This window comes from Chiloscyllium punctatum, chromosome 3, assembly GCF_047496795.1.
Source record: "Chiloscyllium punctatum isolate Juve2018m chromosome 3, sChiPun1.3, whole genome shotgun sequence".
Lineage (NCBI taxonomy): Eukaryota > Metazoa > Chordata > Chondrichthyes > Orectolobiformes > Hemiscylliidae > Chiloscyllium > Chiloscyllium punctatum.
In genome coordinates, this window is record NC_092741.1 from 33,717,448 (window position 1) to 33,740,137 (window position 22,690).

Sequence of the window (22,690 nt, forward strand, 5' to 3'; positions counted from 1 at the left end):
TGGTTTGATTTGATTTATTGTAGTCTCACCTACCTAAGTACATTGAAAAGCTTTGTTTTGCGAGGAGTGCAGACAGAACATAGTAAACAAGGACCTACAGATCATAGGGTGCTTAGACAGAGCAAGGCATACAAATAACAAAGAAAATTACAGCACAGGACCAGGCCCTTTGGCCCTCCAAGCCCGCGTCGATCCAGATCCTCTATCCTCTGTCACCTATTTTCTAAGGATCTGTATCCCTCCACAGGATACACCGCACAGGAGGTGTGCAAAGCAAGATCGACATTAACAAGATCAACGTTATGTGAAGTTAGGGAGTCTATTAAGGAGGGAAGAACCTGTTCTTGAACCTGTGGATGCGTATTCAAGCTTCTGTATCTTTGCCTGATGGAAAAGGTTGTGGGCAAGATTACCAGGTTTGAGGGGTCTTTGATAGCATTAGCAGCCTTTCTGCGGCAATGAGAAATATAAATGGAGTCCATGGATGGGATGTTGGCTTCCATGGTGATCTGGACTGTGCACACAACCTTCTGTAGTTTCTTCCCGTCCTGGGCAGAGCGTTTGCTGTTTCAGACTATGATGCATCCGGATAATACGCTTTCTATAGTGCATCTGTAAAAGCTGGTGAGGATCCTTATAGACATGCTGAATTTTCTAAGTTGCCTAAAGAAGAGGTGTTGTTATACCTTCATGACTGTTGCATCTATGTGAGAAGTCCAGGACGGGTTATTGGTTATCTTCACTCTTCGGAACTTGATGCTCTTGACCCCTTCTACCTCAGCTCCATTGGTTGTAGATGGGAGCGTGTTCTCTTCCTTTCTTCCTGAAGTCAATGATCAGTTCTTTTGTTTGCTGACATTGAGAGAGAGGTTGTTATCATTGTACCACAACACTAAGGTCTCTACCTCCTTCCTGTAATCTGACACATCATTATTTGATATTGGTCCTACCACAATGGTGTTGTCAGTAAACTTGTCAATGGTGTTTGTTTGAAATTTGGTTACACAGTCGTGGGTATACAGGGAGTACAGTAAGGGGCTGACAATGCATCCTTGGGGGCCCCAATGTTGAGGATTATTGTGAAGGAGATGCAGTTGTCTATCTTCACTGACTGTGGTCAATGGGTCAGGAAGCTGAGGATCCAGTTACAGAGGGCAGAGCTGAGACCTAGGTCCCAGAGTTTTAAGGTTAGTCTGTAGGGGAGTATGGCATTGAAGGTGGAGCTGTAGTCAATAACTAGTAGTCTGATGTAAGTGTCCTTGTTATCCATATATTCCAGGGATGAGTGTAGGGCTAGGGAAATATTATCTACTTTGGACCTGTTTCATTGGTAGACAAATTGCAGAGGATTGGAGCAGGCTGGGAGGGTCAAGTTGAAGTGGGTCATGCCCAGCCTTTCGAAGCACTTCATGATTAGGGAGGTCAGAGCCACTGCACGGTAGTCATTAAGGTTCGTTGCGTATGCTTTCTTTGGTACTGGGATGATGGTGGTCTTTTTGAAGCAAGGGGGGACTTCAGCGTGTAAGAGGGAGAGGTTGAAGATGTCAGTGAATGTGAGATAGGTTTTTCCCTGACAATCAGCAATAGTTTCACGGTCAACTTTCAATTCTAGATTTTTTTAATTGAATTCAAATTCTGCCATCTGTCATGGTGAGATTTGTAACCTTGTCTCCAGGACATTACCCAGTCTCTGAATTACTAGTCCAGTAGCAATGCTACTTGATCATCACCTTCCCTAAAGCTTCTGTTTAAATCTTTCCACTGTTAAGTCTCTCTTCCCTCTGTAGGCTACAGTTAAAATCCTATAGTTGGTCCACATTTGCCTCTGAATCGCAAGGTCCTAAGTTAAAGTTCCACTCCAGTGCCTGTATACAACAATGCAGAAATACCTTGAAGACAAACTCCAATGCAATAATGAGTGTATTGCACTTTTGAAGATGCTGCCTTTTGGATGAGATGTTAAAGTAAAGCTCTATCTGCCTGCTCAGGTTCGTGGTCCCCCAACTCTCTCCACTTGCTATTTCTCTGCTAAAACCTTCCTCAAACCTAGCCTCTTTGTCCTTAATGCCTTGGATTGCCAGCCAACGTCAGTAATTCTTCCTTGGTTTGATGTTGCATTTTCCCCTTTGGCTTTGGGATGTTTTGTAATTTTAGTTTTGATATTTGGACCCCATTAGGAATGTCTTGTTTATTGTCTATCCCTCATGATTGTACTGATAGCTCAACTACGAAAATAGCTGAAACTGGTGCAAATCAATGTGGTTGATTCTCAACTATCTCCTGAAATGGCCTGGCAAACCATTCCAATGTACCAAGCTTCTATAGAATAAAAATAAAACTGGCACTGCCATCTTGCTAAGTGAGATCGATTCAATATAGACGGAGGATATCAAAATTGGGCATCTATGAAGTGCTGTGGACCATTAGTTGCAACAGAATTGCACTGAATCCCAATCTGTAGCATCACAAGTCAAGGGACCACCAAATTGTTACAGTGCAGAAGGAGACAGTTCAGGCCATTATGTCTACACTGGCTCTTTGCATGAGCATTGCCTTACAGTCATTCTCCTGACTTTTCCACATATTAATTCCTGAATATTAATTTTATTAAAGTAACCATTAATGCCCTTTTCAACACTCCAATTTACCCTGACTCCAACACGCTTTCAGAATCCATCATGTTTGATGAAGTGTGCAGTTGGGCAAGCCAGGAGCATCTCTAACAATGAGGGTGCGACCTGGAAACACTACAACACATTACTACTTGTATGTTAAGCAGCCGAAGCAACATGTAATAGACAGAGCTAAATGAACCAAAGAAGGAAAGTGAGGATTGCAGATGCTGGCGATCAGAGTCGAGAGTGTGGTGCTGGAAACGTACAGCAGGTCAGGCAGCATCTGAGGAGCAGGAGAATTGACGTTTTGGGCATAAACCTCATTCCTGATGAAGGGCTTTTGGGCTGGGAGGTGGGTCTGAGAGATAAATGAGGGGGGAATGGTGGTTTTGAGGGGGAAGGTAGCTGAGAATGCGATAGGTAGATGAGGGTGAGGGGGGAGGTGATCGGTCGGAGAGGAGGGTGGAGTGGATAGATGGGAAAGATGATGGACAGGTCAGGAGGGCGGTGCTGAATTGGAGGCTTGGGACTGGGATAAAGTGGGGGGAGGGGAAGTGAGGAGACTGTTGAATTCCACATTGATCCAATGTGGTTGCAGGTTTCCGAGGCAGAATAGAGGCGTTCTTCCTCCAGGTGTTGGGTGATAAGGGTTTGACGATAGAGGAGGCCCAAGACCTGCATGTCCTTGACGGACTGGTAGGGGCAAGCTGAAGTGTTCAGCTATGGGGCGGTGGGGTTGATTGGTGCGGGTGTCCCAGAGATGTTCTCTGAAACGATCCGCAAGTAGGTGTCCTGTCTTACCGATGTAGAGGAGACCACGTCAGGTGTAACGGATACAGTAGATGACATTGGTGGAGGTACAGGTAAATTTCTGTCAGATGTGCAAGGAACCTTTGGGGCCTTGGATGGAGATGAGGGGAGTGGTGTAGGTGCAAGTTTTGCACTTCCTGCGGTGGCAGGGTAAGGTCTCAGGAGTGGGGTGTGGGCTGATGGGGAGTGTGGACCTGATGAGGGAGTTGCAGAGGGAATAGGTCTCTCCGAAACGCTGATAGGGGTGGGGAGGGGCATATATCTCTGGTGGTGGGTCCATGTGTAGGTGGAGGATGATGTGATGTATGTGGAGGTTGGTGGAGTGGAAGGTGAGGACCAGGGGCATTCTGTCTTTGTTGCTTTAGGAGGGGTGGGTTCAAGGGTGGTGGTGCGAGGCGTGGAGGAGATGCACTGGAGGGTATCATCATAGATGAACCCAAAGCCAACAAAGTAGATCCGAGCTCTGCACTCCTGCCATATCCATTCATGAATGTGGTGGACAATTAAACACTAAAGGAAGAGAAGGTTTCACATATATCTCCACCCTCCATAGAAGGACCCAGTACATCAGTACAAAAGATAAGGCATTTCCAACAGTCTTCAGCGAGAAGGACTGAGTGGCTGATCCATCCTGACCCACTCCAGAGGTCACCAGCATTAGAGATTCTAGTCTTTAACCAGTTCAATTCACTCCATGTGATGTCAAGAAATGGTTGAAAACATTAGATACTGCAACGGCTATGGCCCCTGACAAATCTCAGCAATAGCATTAACGACATGAATCCCTAGTCAAGTTGTTTAAGTGCAGTTACAATATTTGCATCAAGCAGACAATGTGAATGTTGTCCAGGTGTGCCCTGTTAACAAAAAAAGCTGGACAATCCAACTTAGGCCAATTCCCTCCTCAGAAGTCTACTTTTTGATCATCAGCAAAGTGATGGAAGGTGTCAGCGGTGCTTCAACTGGCACTTACACAGCAATTGTGTACTGATGCTTAGTTTGGGTTCCTCTAGCTCCTGACTTGATTAAAGCCATGGCCCAAACATTATCCACAGCTCGAGTACTGTATGCAGTTCTGATCACTCTAGGATGTTGCTTGGGCTGGAGTGGTGTAAGGATAAAGAAAATCTGAATAAGCTCAGGTTGTTTTCTTAAGAGTAGAGATGGTTGAGAGGGGACCTGATTGAGGGGCATAAGATGAGAGACTTGGAGAATGTGGATCAAAAGTAGCTGCTAAGCTTAGTTGAAGGGTCAATAACAAGGGTCAATAATTTTATGGTGAAAGGCAGGAGATTTAGAGGGAATTTGAGATTTTTTTTCACCTTGAGGGTAGTGGGAATCTGGAATGGACTGATTGGGAGGATAGTTGAGGTGGGAAACCTCAATCTTTAAAACATATTTGGATAAGCACTTGAAATGTCATAACATTCAAGACTTTGGGTCAAGTGCTGAGTTTTTTCTCAGTGTAGACTCGATGGGCTCAATAGCCTGTTCTGCATTGTATGATTCTAAAAGAGGTAATGGCATGTTCATGACATTGATACAGCATTTAACTGGGTATGACTTCAAGGAGTCCTAGTAAGATCAAAGTCAATGGGAATCACTGGGAAAACTCTCCACTGACTGGAGACATGCTTAGTACAAATAAAACTGGTTGTGGTCATTGATGGCCAATTATTTCAGCTCCAAGACATCTCTGGAAGAGTTCCTCAGAATATTGCTGTAGGTCCAATAGTCTTCAGCTGCTTCATCAATGACCTTCCCTCCAATAGAAGCATTCCATTGACAGCACCCTCCAAGCCAATGTTCCTGTCACCAAGAAGGACAAGCGCAGCAGAGTGTCCTAGGAATACCACCAGCTGCAAGTTCACCCTCTGAACCATACACTATCTTGACTTGGAACTGTATTGTTGTTCCTTTACCATTTCCAGGTCAAAATCCTGGAACTCTCTCCCTAACAGCATTGCTGGTTGAACCTACATTCTATAGTCTGCAACAGTTCAAGAATGCACTTTACTAGCATCTTCACAAGGGCAACTGCAGAAGAGCAAGGAATGCTGGGCTAGTCCATATCCCATGAATAAATGTATACAATAAAATGTGGAGGTGTTGTTTATTTTATTTTCTCTCATTATGCAGTCATCGTAACACCACTGTTCGGAAATGTACCGCTGAGAATCTGCTGAGTGTTGTTGAACATCTTGGAGCAGAGAGACTCTTATCGGGGACCAAGGAGAATCTGGACCAGATAGTCCAAACAATGGTGAAATTCTCCCAGGATGGGAATCAGGAAACCAGGTGTGAGCAGATGTTGGCGTAATCAGGATAGTAGATGAGATTGCAGTGCAACGGGAAGGGTTTTGGGATGGCTGTGCGACTAAAGATTTAAATAATTGCTTCACTTGTCTTAGAGGTTTAATCTTTGTTGTATCAGTCACCTCAAACTCCTGGCTTATTAGCTTTGAACAAGGTGAGGTACATATCCAAACAGATAACCTGGGCAAACCCAGAATCAACAAGACAAGGTTACACATGATAGGAGCTTAAAAATGTGTTGCTGGAAAAGCGCAGTAGGTTAGGCAGCATCAAAGGGACAGGAGAATCGACGTTTCGGGCATAAGCCCTTCTTCAGGAATGAGGAGGGTGTGCCAAGCAGGCTAAGGTAAAAGATAGGGAGGAGGGACTTGGGGAAGGGGCGCTGGGAATACGATAGGTGGAAGGAGGTTAAGGTGAGGGTGATAGGCCGGAGAGGGGGTGGGGGCGGAGAGGTCGGGAAGAAGATTGCAGGTCAAGGAGGCGGTGATGAATGGTAGGGCCCTGGGAAGCACCAAGGAACAGAGGACCTTGGTGTACATGCCCACTGGTCCTTGAAGGCATCAGGGCAGGTGGATAAGGTGGTTAAAAAGACATGTGGTATGTTTGCCTTTATTAGTTGAGGCATTCATTAAAATCAAAGGGATCACACTGAAACTGTATAAGATGTTGGTTAGCTGCAGCGTCGTGTACAGTTCTGGAATTCACTTTATAGGATGGAGGTGATTGCCTCCAACAGGGTGCAGAGCAGATTTACCAGAGTGGTGCCTGGGCTGGAGAGTTTTAGTTATGAAGAGAGATTGGATAGACTAGGGTTGTTTTCCTTGGAGCAGAAGAGACTGAGAGGGAACGTGATTGAGTGGCATGCATAGGGTAAATGGGCAAGAGACTTTTCCCTTTGATGGAGGGATCAATGACCAGGAGGCATAGATTTAAGTTAAGGGGGAGGACACTTAAAAGAGATGTGAAGAAAATTTCTTTCACTGAGGGTGGTGGGAATCTGGAACTCACTGCCTGGAAGGCTGGTAGAGGCAAAAATCCTCATAATGTTTAAGCAATACTTAGATGTATACTTGTGATGCCAAAACTGGACTATGGTCCAAGTGAAAATGGGGTTAGAATATTTAGGTGGTTGTTTTTGACTGGCATAGATGTGATTGACTAAAGGGCCTTTCTTTTTGCTATCTCTATGATTCTATGACCAGTAAAAGTAAAGAAGATTTTGCTACATGGGCTGATTCCTCTCTTCTCCTTATGGATTTCCATTGTAATACTTTGCAGTATTGATAGAAACAGTGATAAAGTTGATACATTTTCAGTTATTTTGTCAGTCTTTATGGAGGCTATGTTAAAGATTAAAGTGGCCTGTTTCAAAAGGGGATTACGCAATTTAGAATTACTGCTGGTGATACTTCCAAATGAGTGCTTAACACTCTCCTGTCAACCTCTGCTGTTAAACAAGGCTCCTCAGCCTTAACAATACTTGCTACTGCTACATTAAACAAGTACACAGAAAATGCTCAGTTAAAAACAAGGACTGTAGATGCTAGAAACCAGATTCTAGATTAGAGTGGTGCTGGAAAAGCACAGTAGTTCAGGCAGCATCTGAGGAGCAGGAAAATCGACGTTTCGGGCAAAAGCCCTTCTTCCTGATGAAGGGCTTTTGCCCGAAATGTCGATTTTCCTGCTCCTCAGATGCTGCCTGAACTGCTGTGCTTTTCCAGCACCACTCTAATCCAGAACACAGAAAATGCTCACAAAGCATTTGCTTGTTAAATATTGTGAGAAGTAATTTCTAAGCTACAACACTGTTGTGAATATGCTGTCATTATTAGTGATGTGTGATTTGTTGGATAGTGCAGAGAGTCCAGGTTTGAGTGCCTCAATCTCAGAACTGTAGCAGCTATCTAAGTCCATTCAGATTTGGAATGGTGGACTCTCTAAAAACCTCCTTGATCTAAATACTCATTTCTCCCTGTTAATTTTCTCAGCTTTGTAGAGGCCACATTCTACATGGACACTATCTTTGTTTTATAATGCGTGGGAATAAGTACACAGGATCTTTCATTTTATATATCAGACATGCATGTTTGATAAAAGGGTTATCATGTGTGCTCTGCATGGGCACTTTCAGATTGCTGTGTGCTTGGTTGGCTCAGAGAGAACTTTGGTGACAAACAGTTGGTGTAAATGTCACATTTGTTGTCCATTGTCTGATAGGTTTTATGGTCGGAAGGCGCTGAACATTTTGGTGTCCCACCCAGAGTTTGAGAGATACATGGAACGTTCACTTCTGTCTCAGGATTTTCACCACATCGTCACAGCTATAAAACAGCGGGTGAGTCTCCTGCTGGCATCTTTGAATGAATAACCTTGATCTTCACTTTCACTGTGGTATAGCTATCAGGATTAAAGTTCAGTAACAAGATGATGTTTCTCAGTGTAAGGTGACATCTTAGGGCTACTTCAAAAGATAGCTCAGGAAATGCTAAGAAGTATATGGCTATCCTAAATTCTGACCCAGTTATTGCATTTTCTTATTTAACTCATAGTTTTAAACATTTACAGATACTTTAAACTAATGTTAATACTGAGGGTGGTTCTAGAAACAATAACCACAGAATGAAAAACTGACAGGCAATAGGAGAGGTTTTAGCTCATGAAGGGGACTCAGCACTGATTTATAAAATGCAAATTATGTTTGAATTTTTTGTTGAAGGAATAAAACAGGTTGATGAAGCAAATGTGATGGATGTGGTTTATATGCATTTTTGACAAAGTGCAACATAATAGCTTAACCAACAGGGACATGTGGACAAGGAGGGTCAGTGTTCAATTGGGTAAAACATTGTCTGAAGTATAGAGAGAGTCAATTGGTGGGAATGGCTGTTTTCAACTGCAGGATGGTGCATAGTGAAGATTCCTCAAAGGTCAGTGCCAGGACCATGGCTCCTCCTCTTATCTTAATTAAAGTAACATTGACATCTGCTCCTTATCAAATCATTACTAGTCAGCTCTTGACAATCATCTTTGTACAAGTCAATGGCTTAATAAATTGCTACTGTGTTGGCTGACCTGTAAACAGTGGAAATTATTATAGTATAGTGGTTTTCTTTTCGATCAGTAATTTAGAGATCTGTAAATGGTTTTATAAAACATATTTAATATAATTTGAGAGAGGTGGGTGTTGTTTGCAAGGCTAGCATATAATGTTCATCCTTAATTACCTTTCAAAAAGTGATGGTGGGTCACTGTTTGTCTGAGGTAGGGTCTCCCAAAGTGTCAGTAGGGAGGGAGTTCACAATTTTGACATACTGATAGTGAAGAAATGGTGACATATTTCCAAGTCAGGACTGTGTTTGGCTTGAAGGGTATCTCGCAAGTGGTGGTGTTCCCATGTATCTGTTCCCCTTGCTTTTCTTGGTGGTGGATGTCATGGGTTGGGATGGTTCTGTAAAATGAACCTTGGTAATTTATTACAGTGCATATTGTAGATGGTTCACCTTGCTGCCAAAGTGCGTCAGTAATGGAGGGAGTGAACGTTTAAGGTTTTGAATAGGTTTCCAATCGAAGAAGGAAGACTTTGTCTTGGATGGAGCCACACTCATCCATCACAGAATTGACTTTTGCAACCTAGATGGTAGGCAGGCGTTTGGAGTGGAGTAGTGGGCAGTGGTTCAGAGATGAGTATTTCTCCTCTGAATTTCCAGTTGCTGATCTGAGCTTGTGTCCATCATATATATGTGGCTAGTCCAGTTCAGTTCCAGTTACTAATTTTTAGTTTTTGCATTGTGAATTATATTTGAAATCTGACAAGTTATTTACTAAAAGAAGAAAGTCACAAAATTCCACCGATTAAGAGTGAATTTTGCTCGACCAGAGTCATCAAAACATACACAAAATACTATCTTTCCTATGCTCTTAACATCCAGAATTTATGAACTAATAGACAAATTGTGGTAATATGTAAACTATAAATAAGGTCTTAAATGGCAAAATCAAGAAAGGCAGATCTTATGACTTGGCTCAACACTCCACTCAGATTTGTATGAGGATGAGACACAAAATGTATCAATTTCTCTCTTCCTCATAAGGAATTTCAGTTCCTCCCCTTCTGGGAAATAACCTAGTCTCCAGTTTATAGCAGTGCCAACCAATCCGAGGTCCACGAACATAGTCTTCACCAACATCTGCTAAAGATTTGTCCAGATTCGTTCGACCCCTTAACATTATTAGTGGGTTTACAATAACATATTCTCAGTTTCTGGATTTGGACTACCACCATCAGCTTGTTTGTATTGCTTTAGTGGACTCAACAACTACTACTATTCAGCTTGAACTGAGCAGTGTCCTATATCTTTAACTAAGGTTTACATTTTGATTTCCCAACCTCAGTGCTTTTTGGGTTTCGTAGAAAATGGTAAGTTTAGTTTCATTGATGCATTTACCTTTTCTGTTTCTCTTTCAGATTCATTTTCAATTTGGCTTCTGTTCTCAGGATAGAGTCTGTCTCAAACACAAATTTTAATTTATATTCTAAAACATACAGAATTATTTTAAAAGATAACCCCTCATAATGATAAATCACAGAATTTTAATTTTAGCAATGGGAATGCCATTGAATATCAAGGATACATGGTTAGAATTTCACTTGTTGGAGAAAGTGTGGGGTGAATTCTATTTGCAACTTACCAGTCTAATAATCCAGGTTTTGCTGTATTTGTGACTGCATATGCATCATTGGACAATACAGCGCAGGCCCTTCAGCCCATCATGTCTGTCCCAACTGTGATGCCATTCTAAACTGAGGAATCATGAATGATCCTGAATATTCAGCAGTTATCTGTGAACATGCCCCCTCTGACCTTACGATGGAGGAAAGGTCATTGATGAAGCTGCTGAAGATGGTTGGGTCCAAGGCACTTCCCCGAGGAAAGGGCTCTTGTGGTGCAGTGGTAGTATCTGTACCTCTGGGTCAGAAGTCTCACCTACTTCAGCTGTGCGTCACGACATGCACGAACAGGTTGATCAGGAAATATTGAACAACAATTGAGAGAGAGCACTGCAGACTGATTGACCATGATTATACAGCTTAAAAGCCAGACCCATGACATAAAGCTGTTATCGGATTGTTGTTACAAACCAATATAACGTTGATCCTTTTAGGGAAGTATTCCTGCTGTACTGTGCTATGTACATCCATTTATGTGTGCTTTACAAGTCTTTTTTTTTCCAGTACCATATAACATTATTTACTCAGCTTCCCTTCTAAGTGACCTAACAAAACAATTATGACCTTTCAAAGCAGTCGAGAATGGGCAACATGCACTGACCTCATCTCTCACTCTGAGAATGAATTAACTAGTGGCAGTGTCCAGATAAATGGTCAATTTATATTATTCAGTCTAAATAAATAATCACTGAGTGACTTAATTGTTTACAGCAATGAAAATATCATCTGGAATTGGCGACCAAGAATTTGGTTTATTCCCTTCTCCGTCAGTGTTATTTCAGATAAAATATTGGTTGGAGCTTGACAGGAGCCTGGCTAATGGAAGTCTTTGATTGTGACCATTCTCTAGTATGAAATTTGCCCTCTCATCTGTGTAGTCCAATTATTGATAGGATTGTCAACTTGCTGCGTGGAAACTCATGAGCAAGGCTGCTCCTTCTAGATGTCTCCCCAGCAGCCAGCATCCCATCAATGAAAGCGGAGTGAGGATCTGCTCTTCAGTTCTACGGTGCTGGTTTTGATGTATCAGGAGGTGTGTATGAGACCAGATTAGCTGAATTATTTTCTCTTTTTTTTTGCCCCATCTCAAGTCAAAAGTTTGTTGCATCCTCTGAAACAATCTCAATTGCAAGTTTCCTGCAAAACAATCCAAGGATTATTCAGTGATTTAACAAAGAAATGGCACAAAGTAATAATCCAGATTTCCTTGGGCCACATTTGGGCCATGATATGAAGAGAGTGACCATCCTGGATGATTCTGAGCAGGCTCCTGTTGTTTGTTTTTCTCCCAATACCTTGAGTTAGCAACTCTAAGGTACAAGTATCAAGCCAGCAGAAAAGTCCACACTATTCCCTACTTGGTCAGCTTGGTCAGTAAGGGACAGCTTTTCAACTTGGGGAGACAAGATTTGGATTGGTAAGTGAAAAGTGGCAAATTGTTGAACATTTATTAAGCATATTTTATTTCTATTATTCAGGGAGATGCCTTTTCAGATCCGTATTCAACGAAGGGTAGAAACTCAAGGGTCAACAGCTCCTTAAAATGTCAGGAGAATATGCCAAACACTGGAAGGTGAAAATTCTAACTTTGGTATTGACCAAATATATTGCTTCAGTAAAATGACATTTACTGCATTTATTTTTCTGTTGGCTTATTACTCTAAACCCCAATTCTGATGTCTTTGGGCTACTCATTTTCTTTTGTTACTTTAAACGCAGACATCATTTGTAGCAACTGCAGACTATTCTTTGTTTTTGAAACAGCTCATCTTAGACAACCTTGTCAAATCCTTCAAAATTATTCAATTTGATTATTTATTATTGCACGTGCAACTCACTGTAAATTTTTACCATTAACCTTACAGACTGATTTGCATCTGTGCGTACAATCACTTTTAATAACAGCGATCAAACTATGCATCGCCAGGCATTAGAGACTTGGATCTTCCCATCATTTCAGCTCCTCGCCCTTTGTAAAACATCCCTGTTCAGCAGAACTATGTGTTGATCCTGCAAACAGCTGCAGACATTGAGATGATTGGCTTGAGTGAATTGTGACGACCAGACTCTGGATGACCTTTCCCAAATCATTATTGTTCTAGACAGGATACTCCAAACTGTGAAGTTTCTGAGTGGGAAGGAAAGAACTGACTTCACTGCCTTTATTCAACACTCCCTAAGATTGGCTGAAACAATGTTAATGCAAAAGGGTGCCTTCCTATGTGGATGGCTTTCTTACAGGACCAAATTAACCTGCATTTTAAAAGAAGACAATTTAAGAAGGCATCGTTGAGTTAACTTTATTAATAGTGGGGAGAATGCAGGCACAATGTACATATACTGACTAGAAATGAGGTGAGCTCAAAAACATGAAAGCTTAAAATAAAACAGATATACGGACCAGTCTCTGAATTGTTTGTGAAGAGTGGATAATTTAACATTGTGGCCGTTACTGGTAGCATTGATGTTGGAAGGTGAACAATCGGTTTCACAATCCTTACTTTGGAAGATTGGTTGAGATTCTGTAGTTTTAATGCCTTTTGACTGTGATTGAGTTCCAGTATCCTTGGCCAGAGAGAGTGCTTTGTTGTCCTGTCTCTGAGTAGGTCCTGGGGATTTATCCACTTCTATGCATTTAAAGACATCCAGCACGTCCTCCTCTGAAATATGGACATTTTTCAAGATATCACCATGTATTTCCCTTCATTCTATATCTTCCACATCATTTTCTACAGTAAACACTGATGCAAAATACTCGTTTAGTATCTCCCCCATCTCTTGCAGCTCCACACAAAGGCTGCCCTGCTGATCTTTGAGCGGCCCTATTCTCTCCCTAGTTACCCTTTTGTCCTTAATGTATTTGCAAAAACCCTTTAGATTCTCCTTAACTCTATTTGCCAAAGCTATCTCATGTCCCCTTTTTGCCCTCCTGATTTCCCTCTTAGGTATACTCCTACTGTCTTTATACTCTTCTAAGGATTCACTCGATCTATCCTGTCTATACCTGACATATGCTTCCTTCTTTTTCTTAACCAAACCCTCAATTTCTTTCATCATCCAGCATTCCCTACACTTACCAGCCTTTCCTTTCACCCTAACAGGAATATACTGTCTCTGCACTCTTGCCATTTCATTTCTGAAGGCTTCCCATTTTCCTGCCGTCCCTTTACCTGCGAACATCTGTCCCCAGTCAGCTTTTGAAAGTTCTTGTCTAATACCATCCAAATTAGCCTTCCTGCAATTTAGAACTTCAACTTAGAGATCCAGTCTATCCTTTTCCATCACTATTTTAAAACAAATAGAATTATGGTCGCTGGCCCCAAAGTGCTTCCCCACTGACACTTCAGTCACCTGCCCTGCCTTATTTCTCAAGAGTAGGTCAAGTTTTGCACCTTCTGTAGTAGGTACATCCACATACTGAATCAGAAAATTTTCTTGTACGCACTTAACAAACTGCTCTCCATCTAAACCCCTAACACTATGACAGTCCCAGTCTATGTTTTGAAAGTTAAAATCTCCAACCAGAACCATCCTATTATTCTTACGATGACTCTTTGCAAATTTGTTTCTCAATTTCCCTCTGACTATTAGGGGATCTATAATACAATCCCAATAATGAGATCATCCCTTTCTTATTTCTCAGTTCCACCCAAATAACTTCCCTGGATGCATTTCCAGGAATATCCTCCCTCAGTACAGCTGTAATGCTATCCCTTATCAAAAATGCCACTCACCTTCCTCTCTTGCCTCCCTTTCTGTCCTTCCTGAAGCATTTGTGTAATGGAACATATGAAGCTGACAGTCCCATCCATCCTTGAGCTATGTTTCTGTAATTGCAATTATATCCAGTCCCATGTTCCTAACCATGTCCTCAGTTCATGTACCTTCCCTGTTAGGCCTCTTGCATTGAAATAAATGCAGTTTAATTTATTAGTCATACCTTGTTCTCTGCTTTGTTCCTGCCTGCCCTGACTGTTTTGGCTTGTTTCTTCTCTCAACTGTACCAGTCTCAGATTGATCTCTTTCCTCACTATCTCCCAGGGATCTCCGCCTCCCCACTTACAAGTTTAAATCCTCCCGAGCAACTTTAGTAACCAGTATATTAGTCCCCTTCCAATTCAGGTGCATTCCATCCTTATTGTAAAAGTCACTTCTACCCCAGAAGAGATTCCAATGATCCAAAAATGTTAATCATTCTCCCAAATGTCAGTTCCTCAGCCATGCGTTCATCTGCTCTAACTCCCTATTTCTATCCTCACTAGCTTGTACCACCGGTTGTAATCCAGATATTACTACTCTTGAGGACCTCTTTTTTTAAATCCCTACCTAACTTTCTATATTCTTCCTTCAGAATCTCATCCTTTTCCCTTCCTATGTCGTTGGTTCTAATGTGTACAATGACCTCCTGCTGGGCCCTCTTCCCCCTTGAGAACATTCTGCACCCTCTCTGAGACATTTTTGATCCTGGCACCAGGGAGGCAACAGACCATTCTGATGTTTTGCTGCTGGCCATAGAAACATCTGTGCCTGGGACTAGAGAGTCCCCCTTACACAATCGACCTCTTGGAACCCGACGTCTCCCTCATTGCATTAGAGCCAGTCTTGATACTAAAAACTTGGCTGTTTGAGCTGCATTCTCCTAAGAATCCATCACCCACTACATTTTCCAAAACAGCATACTTGTTTGAAATGGGGATAGCCACAGACGACTCCTGCACTACCTACCTATCTCTCTTACCTATCCTGGAGTTAACCCATCTATGTGACTGTACCTGCAGCTGTTCTCCCTTCCTATAACTGCCATCCATCACACTACCTTGCTCTTGTAAATTCCTCACTGCATCTGTTGCTCCAACTGATCCATTTGATCTGATAGGATTCGTAACCAATGGCATTTATTGCAGATATAATCCTCAGTAACATGTAGCAAGGTTAGATCTCATTAAATGCAGGGAGAATTAGCCATTTGGATACAGAACTGGCTAGAAGATAGAAGACAGAGGGTGGTGGAGAGTTGTTTTTCAGCCTGGAGGCCTGTGACCAGTGGAGTGCCACAAGGATTGCTGTTGGGTCCACTACTTTTGGTCATTTATATAAATGATTTGGATGTGAACATAAGAGGTATAGTTCGTGATTTTACAGATGACACCAAAATTGGAGGTGTAGTGGATAGTGAAGAAGGTCAGCTCAGATTACAACGGGATCTTGATCAGATGGGCCAATGGGCTGAGGAGTAGCAGATGGAGTTTAATTTAGATAAATGCGAGGTGCTGCATTTTAGGAAAGCAAATCTTAGCAGGACTTATACAACTAATGGTAAGGTCCTTGGGAGTGCTGCTGAACAAAGAGACCTTGGAGTGCAGGGTCATAGCTCCTTGAGAGTAGAGTCAGATGTAGACAGGATAGTGAAGAAGATGTTTGGTATGCTTTCCTTTATTGGTCAGAATATTGATTTCAGGAGTTGAGAGGTTGTGTGTGGTTGTACAGGACATTGGTTAGGCCACTTTTAGAATATTGCATGAAATTCTGGTCTTCTTCCTATCAGAAGGATGTTGTGAAACTTGAAAGGGTTCAGAAAAGATTTACAAAGATGTGGCCAAGGTTGGAGGATTTGAGCTACAGGGAGAGGCTGAATAGGCTGGGGCTGTTTTCTATGGTGTGTCAGAGGCTGAGGAGTGACCTTAGAGGTTTATAAAATCATGAAGGGCATGGATAGCATAAATAGACAAAGTCTTTTCCCTGGGTGGGGGCTGAGAGGTTTGGGATGAGAGATGAATGATACAAAAAAGACCTAAGGGACAACTTTTTCACGCAGAGGTTGGTACATGTATGGAATAACCTGCCAGAGAAAGTGGTGGAGGCTAATACAACTGCAACATTAAAAAGGCATCTGGATGGGTATTTGAATAGGAAGGGTTTGGTGGGATGTGGACTGAGTGCTGGCAAGTGGGACTGGATTGGGTTGGAATATCTGTTCGGCATGGATGAGTTGGACCAAAGAGTCTGTTTCCATGCTGTACATCTCTATGACTCCGTTTTAACTGGTTTGCAGCATTTGAAGTGAGAGAGTTTTTGTATGTGACATAGAGGTTCCCTATTGTATGGAAGCAGGCCATTTGGCCCAACAAGTCCACACCGACCCTTCGAACAGTAACCCACCCAGACCCATTCCCCTAGTCTATATTTAACCCTGACTAATGCACCTAACACTATGGGCAATTAGCATGGCCAATTCATCTTTGGATTGTGGGACAAAGCCAGAGTACCCGGAGTAAACCCACACAGACATGGAGAATGTGCAACCTTCACAGGTGCTTGAGATGGGAATTGAACCTGGGTCCCTGGTGCTGTGAGGCAGCAGTGCTCCCCACTGAGCCACCGTGCTCCCCATGGCATTTGGTCCCAGGAATCAACTCCAGTAGAACTGAAATGGCTTTTTATCCCCTGCTGTTATGTAATCTTCCAAAAGTAAAACACAATGTGTCTGCACATTGGGATATAATCACAGAGGCTGGCTACTTGTTGGTCAGGGGATTATCAGCCCCCAGTTGTCTCTGGAGTTAAAAGAAATCATAGGCCAGTATGTGTGAAGTTTCTTTGATGTTTCAGGTGTTACATTCCATTGGTCTCTGTCTCAAGCCAGCCATTTAATTTATGTCTGCAGTCAGTTTGTATCTTCAAAGAAGCACAGTTTGGAATGACCTGTTAAAAGTTTCCGCTGTACTTCAGAGTTCTGAACTTTGATTGAAACATAATCCACATTTCCAAAGGCATCAGCCAAATAATCCTCCTTGATGGACTGTCTTCTGCCCTACTTTCCATTTTCATTTGGTGGTGCTTTGCATCCCCTGTTAAGCTTGCCTCTTTAGCAATAATTCAATAAAGGGTCAGAAATGTCATATATGAACCACATTGGCCAGCAAGAATTCCATGACCTACATGGTCATTTGAGTTCTCAAACTTGACCCAGTGAATCTGTAGAAGCTCCAAAGAAAGATTAGAGAGAAATATTCCACTGAGTTCCACTAATTGACATCTGGGCAGTGGTATTGATGGGAGTCCTGGGAACAGGTCACAGGGTCACTAATTCAGTTGTGATCGCTCCATGACTGAAAAGGTCCAGAGAGATGGAAATGTTTGCCCTCAAATCAATAAGCATTAGACTCCTTTTTCCAGTAAACCTCAAAATGTTCTTCAACTCATCCTTGTCATTGCCTTCACTGCCACAAGTGGAACTGGCACAGAATAGAGAGACTCACTATAAAAAGGGTTCTCATAATTTACCTAAATTGAGTAACTAGTGCAGTCATTGTTATGAAGGAGGTGATTGTAAATGCCATTTTAAATTTTATGAGGTCATTGATTGTGACTAATTAGCCTCTGTTTTTGTTGATTGATGTTAAATAACTAATCCCTGATCCTGTTTGAATAATATTGTAGAACCTTTAGCAAGCAAGTAAGCCACTGCACCAGACAAGTTTAATAACTCCTGCAAAGAGCAACACTTTTAGCTGTGCAGCAATTTCTCAAGACTAAACTGCACTGTCAGCCAAGATGATATACTTAAGTCTTGGAATCGGATTTGAAAGTACAATACTATGAAGCATGGTATATGAAGAGGTGGGAACCAAATATTAATTTATAATAACACTGACTGGACTCTTATAATACAAACATCTTGAATGTTTAACAAAGGAGACTTTGCAAAGGGGAAAGGCACATGATACAGCAGCAGCAATGTTGCATCTGCAAGGAGCAAAGGTTCACATTGAGAAATCTAGAAATTTTTAGTGATCAGATGGTCCGCTTTGTAGGTGGCATTTTGAAATCAGTTTGAAAGATTTTGAGGCATGTTGCTGAAAGAATAAAAGACATTTGCTTACTCTTTCTTTCTTTCTTTCTTTGCTACTCAGCAAAGTATCCAAGCTGAAACCTACTAGAAGTCATCTTTACCACTCATTGAAGTTCCTGATGAAGAGTTTTTTTTTACTCTCCAACAAAAGGAACTCAGCTATCTACATCTGTAGGAAGACAGCCCATTGCCAACAATTTGTGTTAGCAGAATAGCTTTCAACACAGATCTGGGACAATCTGCAACTGACTCTTTTCTGCTAAGTTTAACTGGCACTTGACAAAAATACTTTTAAATTAACACTCTGTGCAGTTATCTTTTTACATTGTCTTTCTCATACTTGCGTGCATGTGTTGGCAGAGGAGTTTTACATATACTGTCCAAATTGTCTGTCAATGAGCTTTGTTTACTCTTTGTTGAGTACGTTTTATTTGTAATGCATTCATTATTTTTTGAATAAAGGAACTTGGCTGATTTAGTCATAGTACTGAACCTGATCCAGTCAGAGACCTGTATAATTGGCCATATTACCACCTTGGTTAAATTTAACATTTACTGAAACCAGTGGAGGAGTGATTCTAGAAATAAATTGGTGCTGCCATAAACCTTGTAACAGGTAAGAGTCCAACAACTCTGCCAAACTGACCATCCAGGACAAGACTTTAAATCTGTAAATTGTCTTTGTGGATTGTCAACCTTACATAGAATTATCCCCCTTTCCATTTCCAATGGGGGCATTTTTGACTTTGTTTGGTAGTGTAACATAGGCAACAGCAGCTTCCACTCTTGACGAAATGAGACTTGGATAGTTGTGATAATGGGTGGGTAACCTATAATATCTACAGAGCAAGTTGAAAGTCAAGAACATATATATTCTATTCCTTCGTCATTCAATAAACGTCAGAAATTCAGACATGTACTCCCTCTCTTCCTAAATTATAATATTAACAGACACAGAAGTTCCTTTCCCCTTAAATTTTAATACATGTACACGGGGTGTCCAGACTTAGAATGCCTGGTCCAAATTGCCACAATCCCTCTCCCCACTTGAATGGCAGGAATCTAAACTACAGCTTAGTCACTGAATGCTGATTTCTTAGAGATACAGTGGACTGGAGTACAGGTACAAAAAATGAAAATCTGAATTTTAGAATCAAGCATGGAGATTTAATCAACAAGTGCTGTGATCATTGAGTCCTGTAGCATAACCCATTTTTAACCTGATCCTGATTAGTTGTGTTCAAGTTGCTCATGGTCTCATCTCCACCCCCTTCTTACAGTCCTCCAGGAACTGGACACTCTTCTCAATCTGACCTCATGCACAACCCCAACATCTTTCACTGAACATCGGCAGCTGTGTCATCAATAATACAGGCTCTGTGCTCCAGAATTCCATCCCTGAACTTCTCTTGACTATGCCTTTCTCTCAACTTTTAAGTTGTTATATAAACATGCTTTCAGTTAACTGTCTTATCATGTGGCTCAGTGTCAATTTTTGTCTGAAGATGCATCTTTGAAATGCTTTGGAATGATTTACCGAGTCAGAAGTGCTGTAGAAATATAGATTGTGACTCTCACTAGCTGGAGCACAGACTTGGTGAATAGGCTCTAATTTGTTAGCCAAATTGAGGTCTGCAGTAATATGATACTTCCTCTTTGTCAGGGTGGAGCTGGACACACCACAACAGCAAGGAATAACACCACGTCGATCAATCATTCGGGCAACAGAAGCAGTGGAGCAGGTGAAGCAAATGAACAAATTGCTTTCTTCCAAAGAGTTCCAGGAGAGGACACAGGGCATCTCACTGCTGCTCCAACATTGTGAGACCAACCCAGGCTTCGTCACCTCCAACATTGTGAATGTAAGGGCATTCATAAACATAAAACCAGGAAAAGGCCTTTCAGTCTAGGAATGTGAAATTCAGTGCCATTTAGGTCAGTGACCTTTCTGCCTGATCACTGAGCTAAAGTAAAATCTTGAGGTGCAAAAAGCTCATCATTTCAGGGTTCACTTTAAACTTTCAGGCTGTGAGGTGGTAAATACCTACATCTGCCTCCTTACTAGTTCTGTTACTGTGGGAAAACTTGACCCATCCTTCCCTCCAAAGATTAAAATGGTGTTGTTTGTTGATGATTCCACAATATTCAACACCATTCGTAATTCCTCAGATACTGAAGCAACTCATTTCCAAATGCAGGAAGACCAAAATCCAAGTCCAATTGCCAGGAAATGACTATCTCTGACAGGAGAATCTAACTATCCCTCCTTGACATTCAATGATATTCCCAATGCTGAATCACCCACTGTTAACATCCTGGGAGTTACCATTGACCAGAAACTCGACTGGAGTGGCTATGAGAGCAGGTCAAAGATCAGATTAGATGACTTACAGTGTGGAAACAGGTCCTTCGGCCCAACAAGTCCACACCGACCTGCCGAAGCGCACCCCCCAGACCCATTCCCCTACATTTACCCCTGCACCTAACACTACAGGCAATTTAGCGTGGCCAATTCACCTAACCTGCACATTTTTGGACAGTGGGAGGAAACCGGAGCACCCGGAGGAAGCCCACGCAGACACGGGGAGAATGTGCAAACTCCACACAGTCAGTCGCCTGAGGTGGGAATTGAACCCAGGTGTCAGGCGCTGTGAGGCAGCAGTGCTAACCACAGTGCCACCGTGCCACCCACAAGGAATAAGGAAAACTGCAGCGAGTAACTCACCACCTGGTTCCCAAATTATATCTAACATCTACAAGGCATATATCAGGAGTATGATGAAGTACTCTCCACTTGCCTGGGTGAGTGCAGATACACCAACACTCAAGAATCTTGACACCATTCAGGAAAAGGCAGGGTGCTTGATTGGCACCACATCCACATCTCTCCACCAGTGGCTAATCTACTGGGGGCATGTGTTCAAATCCTACCAGAGCAGATGGTGAAATTTAAATTCAATAAACTCTGGAATACAAACTTAGTGAAATGACGACCATATAATGATTGTTGTAAAAACCCATTTTATTCCTGAATGTCCTTGAGAGTTCATGTTGCGGAGTGGTAGTGTTCTTATCCCTGGTTAGGAGGTGTAGGCTCAGGTCCCACCTACTCGAGAGGTGTGCAGTAACATCTTTGAACAGGTTGAGTTAAAAAAATAATTAAAATAAAAAGAGCTGTGATTTTTTTTTTCCACTGACACCCTTGAGGCAATTAGAGGAGGTGGGCACCACAGGGCTGGAATGCATTATGTCTGCCTCCAACTACATTTTAATTTTGTCCCACTCCCTCAGTTCCTCCCTCCCTTCACTTTTGTTATTGTTGCACTGCCCTCGTGGCAGGGTTTGTCAATTATTATTTCATTTAATTTTTTAATTGATTTAGTGGTAGGTTATTTAAAAAAGGGAGGCTGGCCTAGGTGGACACTTCTTGTAATTTGTTAGTTGCTTAATACTTAGTGGGGTGATTTGGTGGTGGATTATTAAAAGAAAGGGAGCTGGGATTTTCTGGATATGGAGAGTATGCAGAAGGGAAATGAATGAAAACCAGTGTTTGTACTGAACTGTGTTTTCACAATAAAATAGTTGTAAATTTCAGAAAGTTTTCCTTTACCTGGATCAGTATCTGGATATTGGTTTGTGAAACACCCTCATCGAAGTTCATCCAAAAGTACTGAACCCTCTCTAGTTGTTTAGCATTTTGAAATTATTTTCTATTCTCTGTTTTTCATCCATTAACCAACATATTATTGAAGTTATTATATTACTCCAGTCCCATGAAGCACATTCTTTTGTTGCAGTATGACATCTTATTGAATATAATAAAGTACCAGAAAGGTAATAATTTGGGATAAGATAGTATAAGATAATATAATGGGATAAGATAATATAATGACTAGTATGTGGAATGTAATTGCCCTTTGGTGATTGGCCTTGGTTAAAGTATCCTGGGTTCTCTGATTCTGGTTCTCAGTCTTTTGGTGTCTTCATGTTTCAGATATTTGACGTATTCATTCCAAGACTCCAGGACTCGAATAAGAAAGTGAACCAGTTTGCACTGCAGTCCATGTCAACCATGATCCCAGTGCTGAAGGATGATTTGCATCGTGTCATACATTCGATAGTCATTGTGGTAACTGACAACTTGAACTCAAAGAACACGGGCATTTACACTGCAGCTGTGCATGTCCTCGATACACTGATTGATCATATAGGTAGGCGAGATGCACCACTGGCATATGTTGCCACAGGTTGTAAGGTCATGAATCCATTGCATCCCCGAGACAAACTTAAAAGAGCATCATTACCATTCCAATCAAAAATCTGGTCATCAGATCAGTTCATGCATTTTTCACGACCTCTCTATTTTGT

At 41.9% G+C, this 22,690-nt stretch overlaps 1 protein-coding gene across 1 annotated transcript in view; it reads left to right on the forward strand.

Annotated features, from left to right (window-relative positions):
- LOC140457347 (TOG array regulator of axonemal microtubules protein 2-like) overlaps window positions 1–22,690 on the forward strand; it is a 118,435-nt gene that overhangs the window by 89,719 nt on the left and 6,026 nt on the right. The window contains exons 12-16 of the mRNA XM_072551377.1: window positions 5,565–5,723; window positions 7,959–8,076; window positions 11,949–12,043; window positions 19,986–20,184; window positions 22,317–22,533. Coding sequence (XP_072407478.1) covers window positions 5,565–5,723; window positions 7,959–8,076; window positions 11,949–12,043; window positions 19,986–20,184; window positions 22,317–22,533 — 788 coding nt within the window. The remainder of the gene's footprint in view (window positions 1–5,564; window positions 5,724–7,958; window positions 8,077–11,948; window positions 12,044–19,985; window positions 20,185–22,316; window positions 22,534–22,690) is intronic.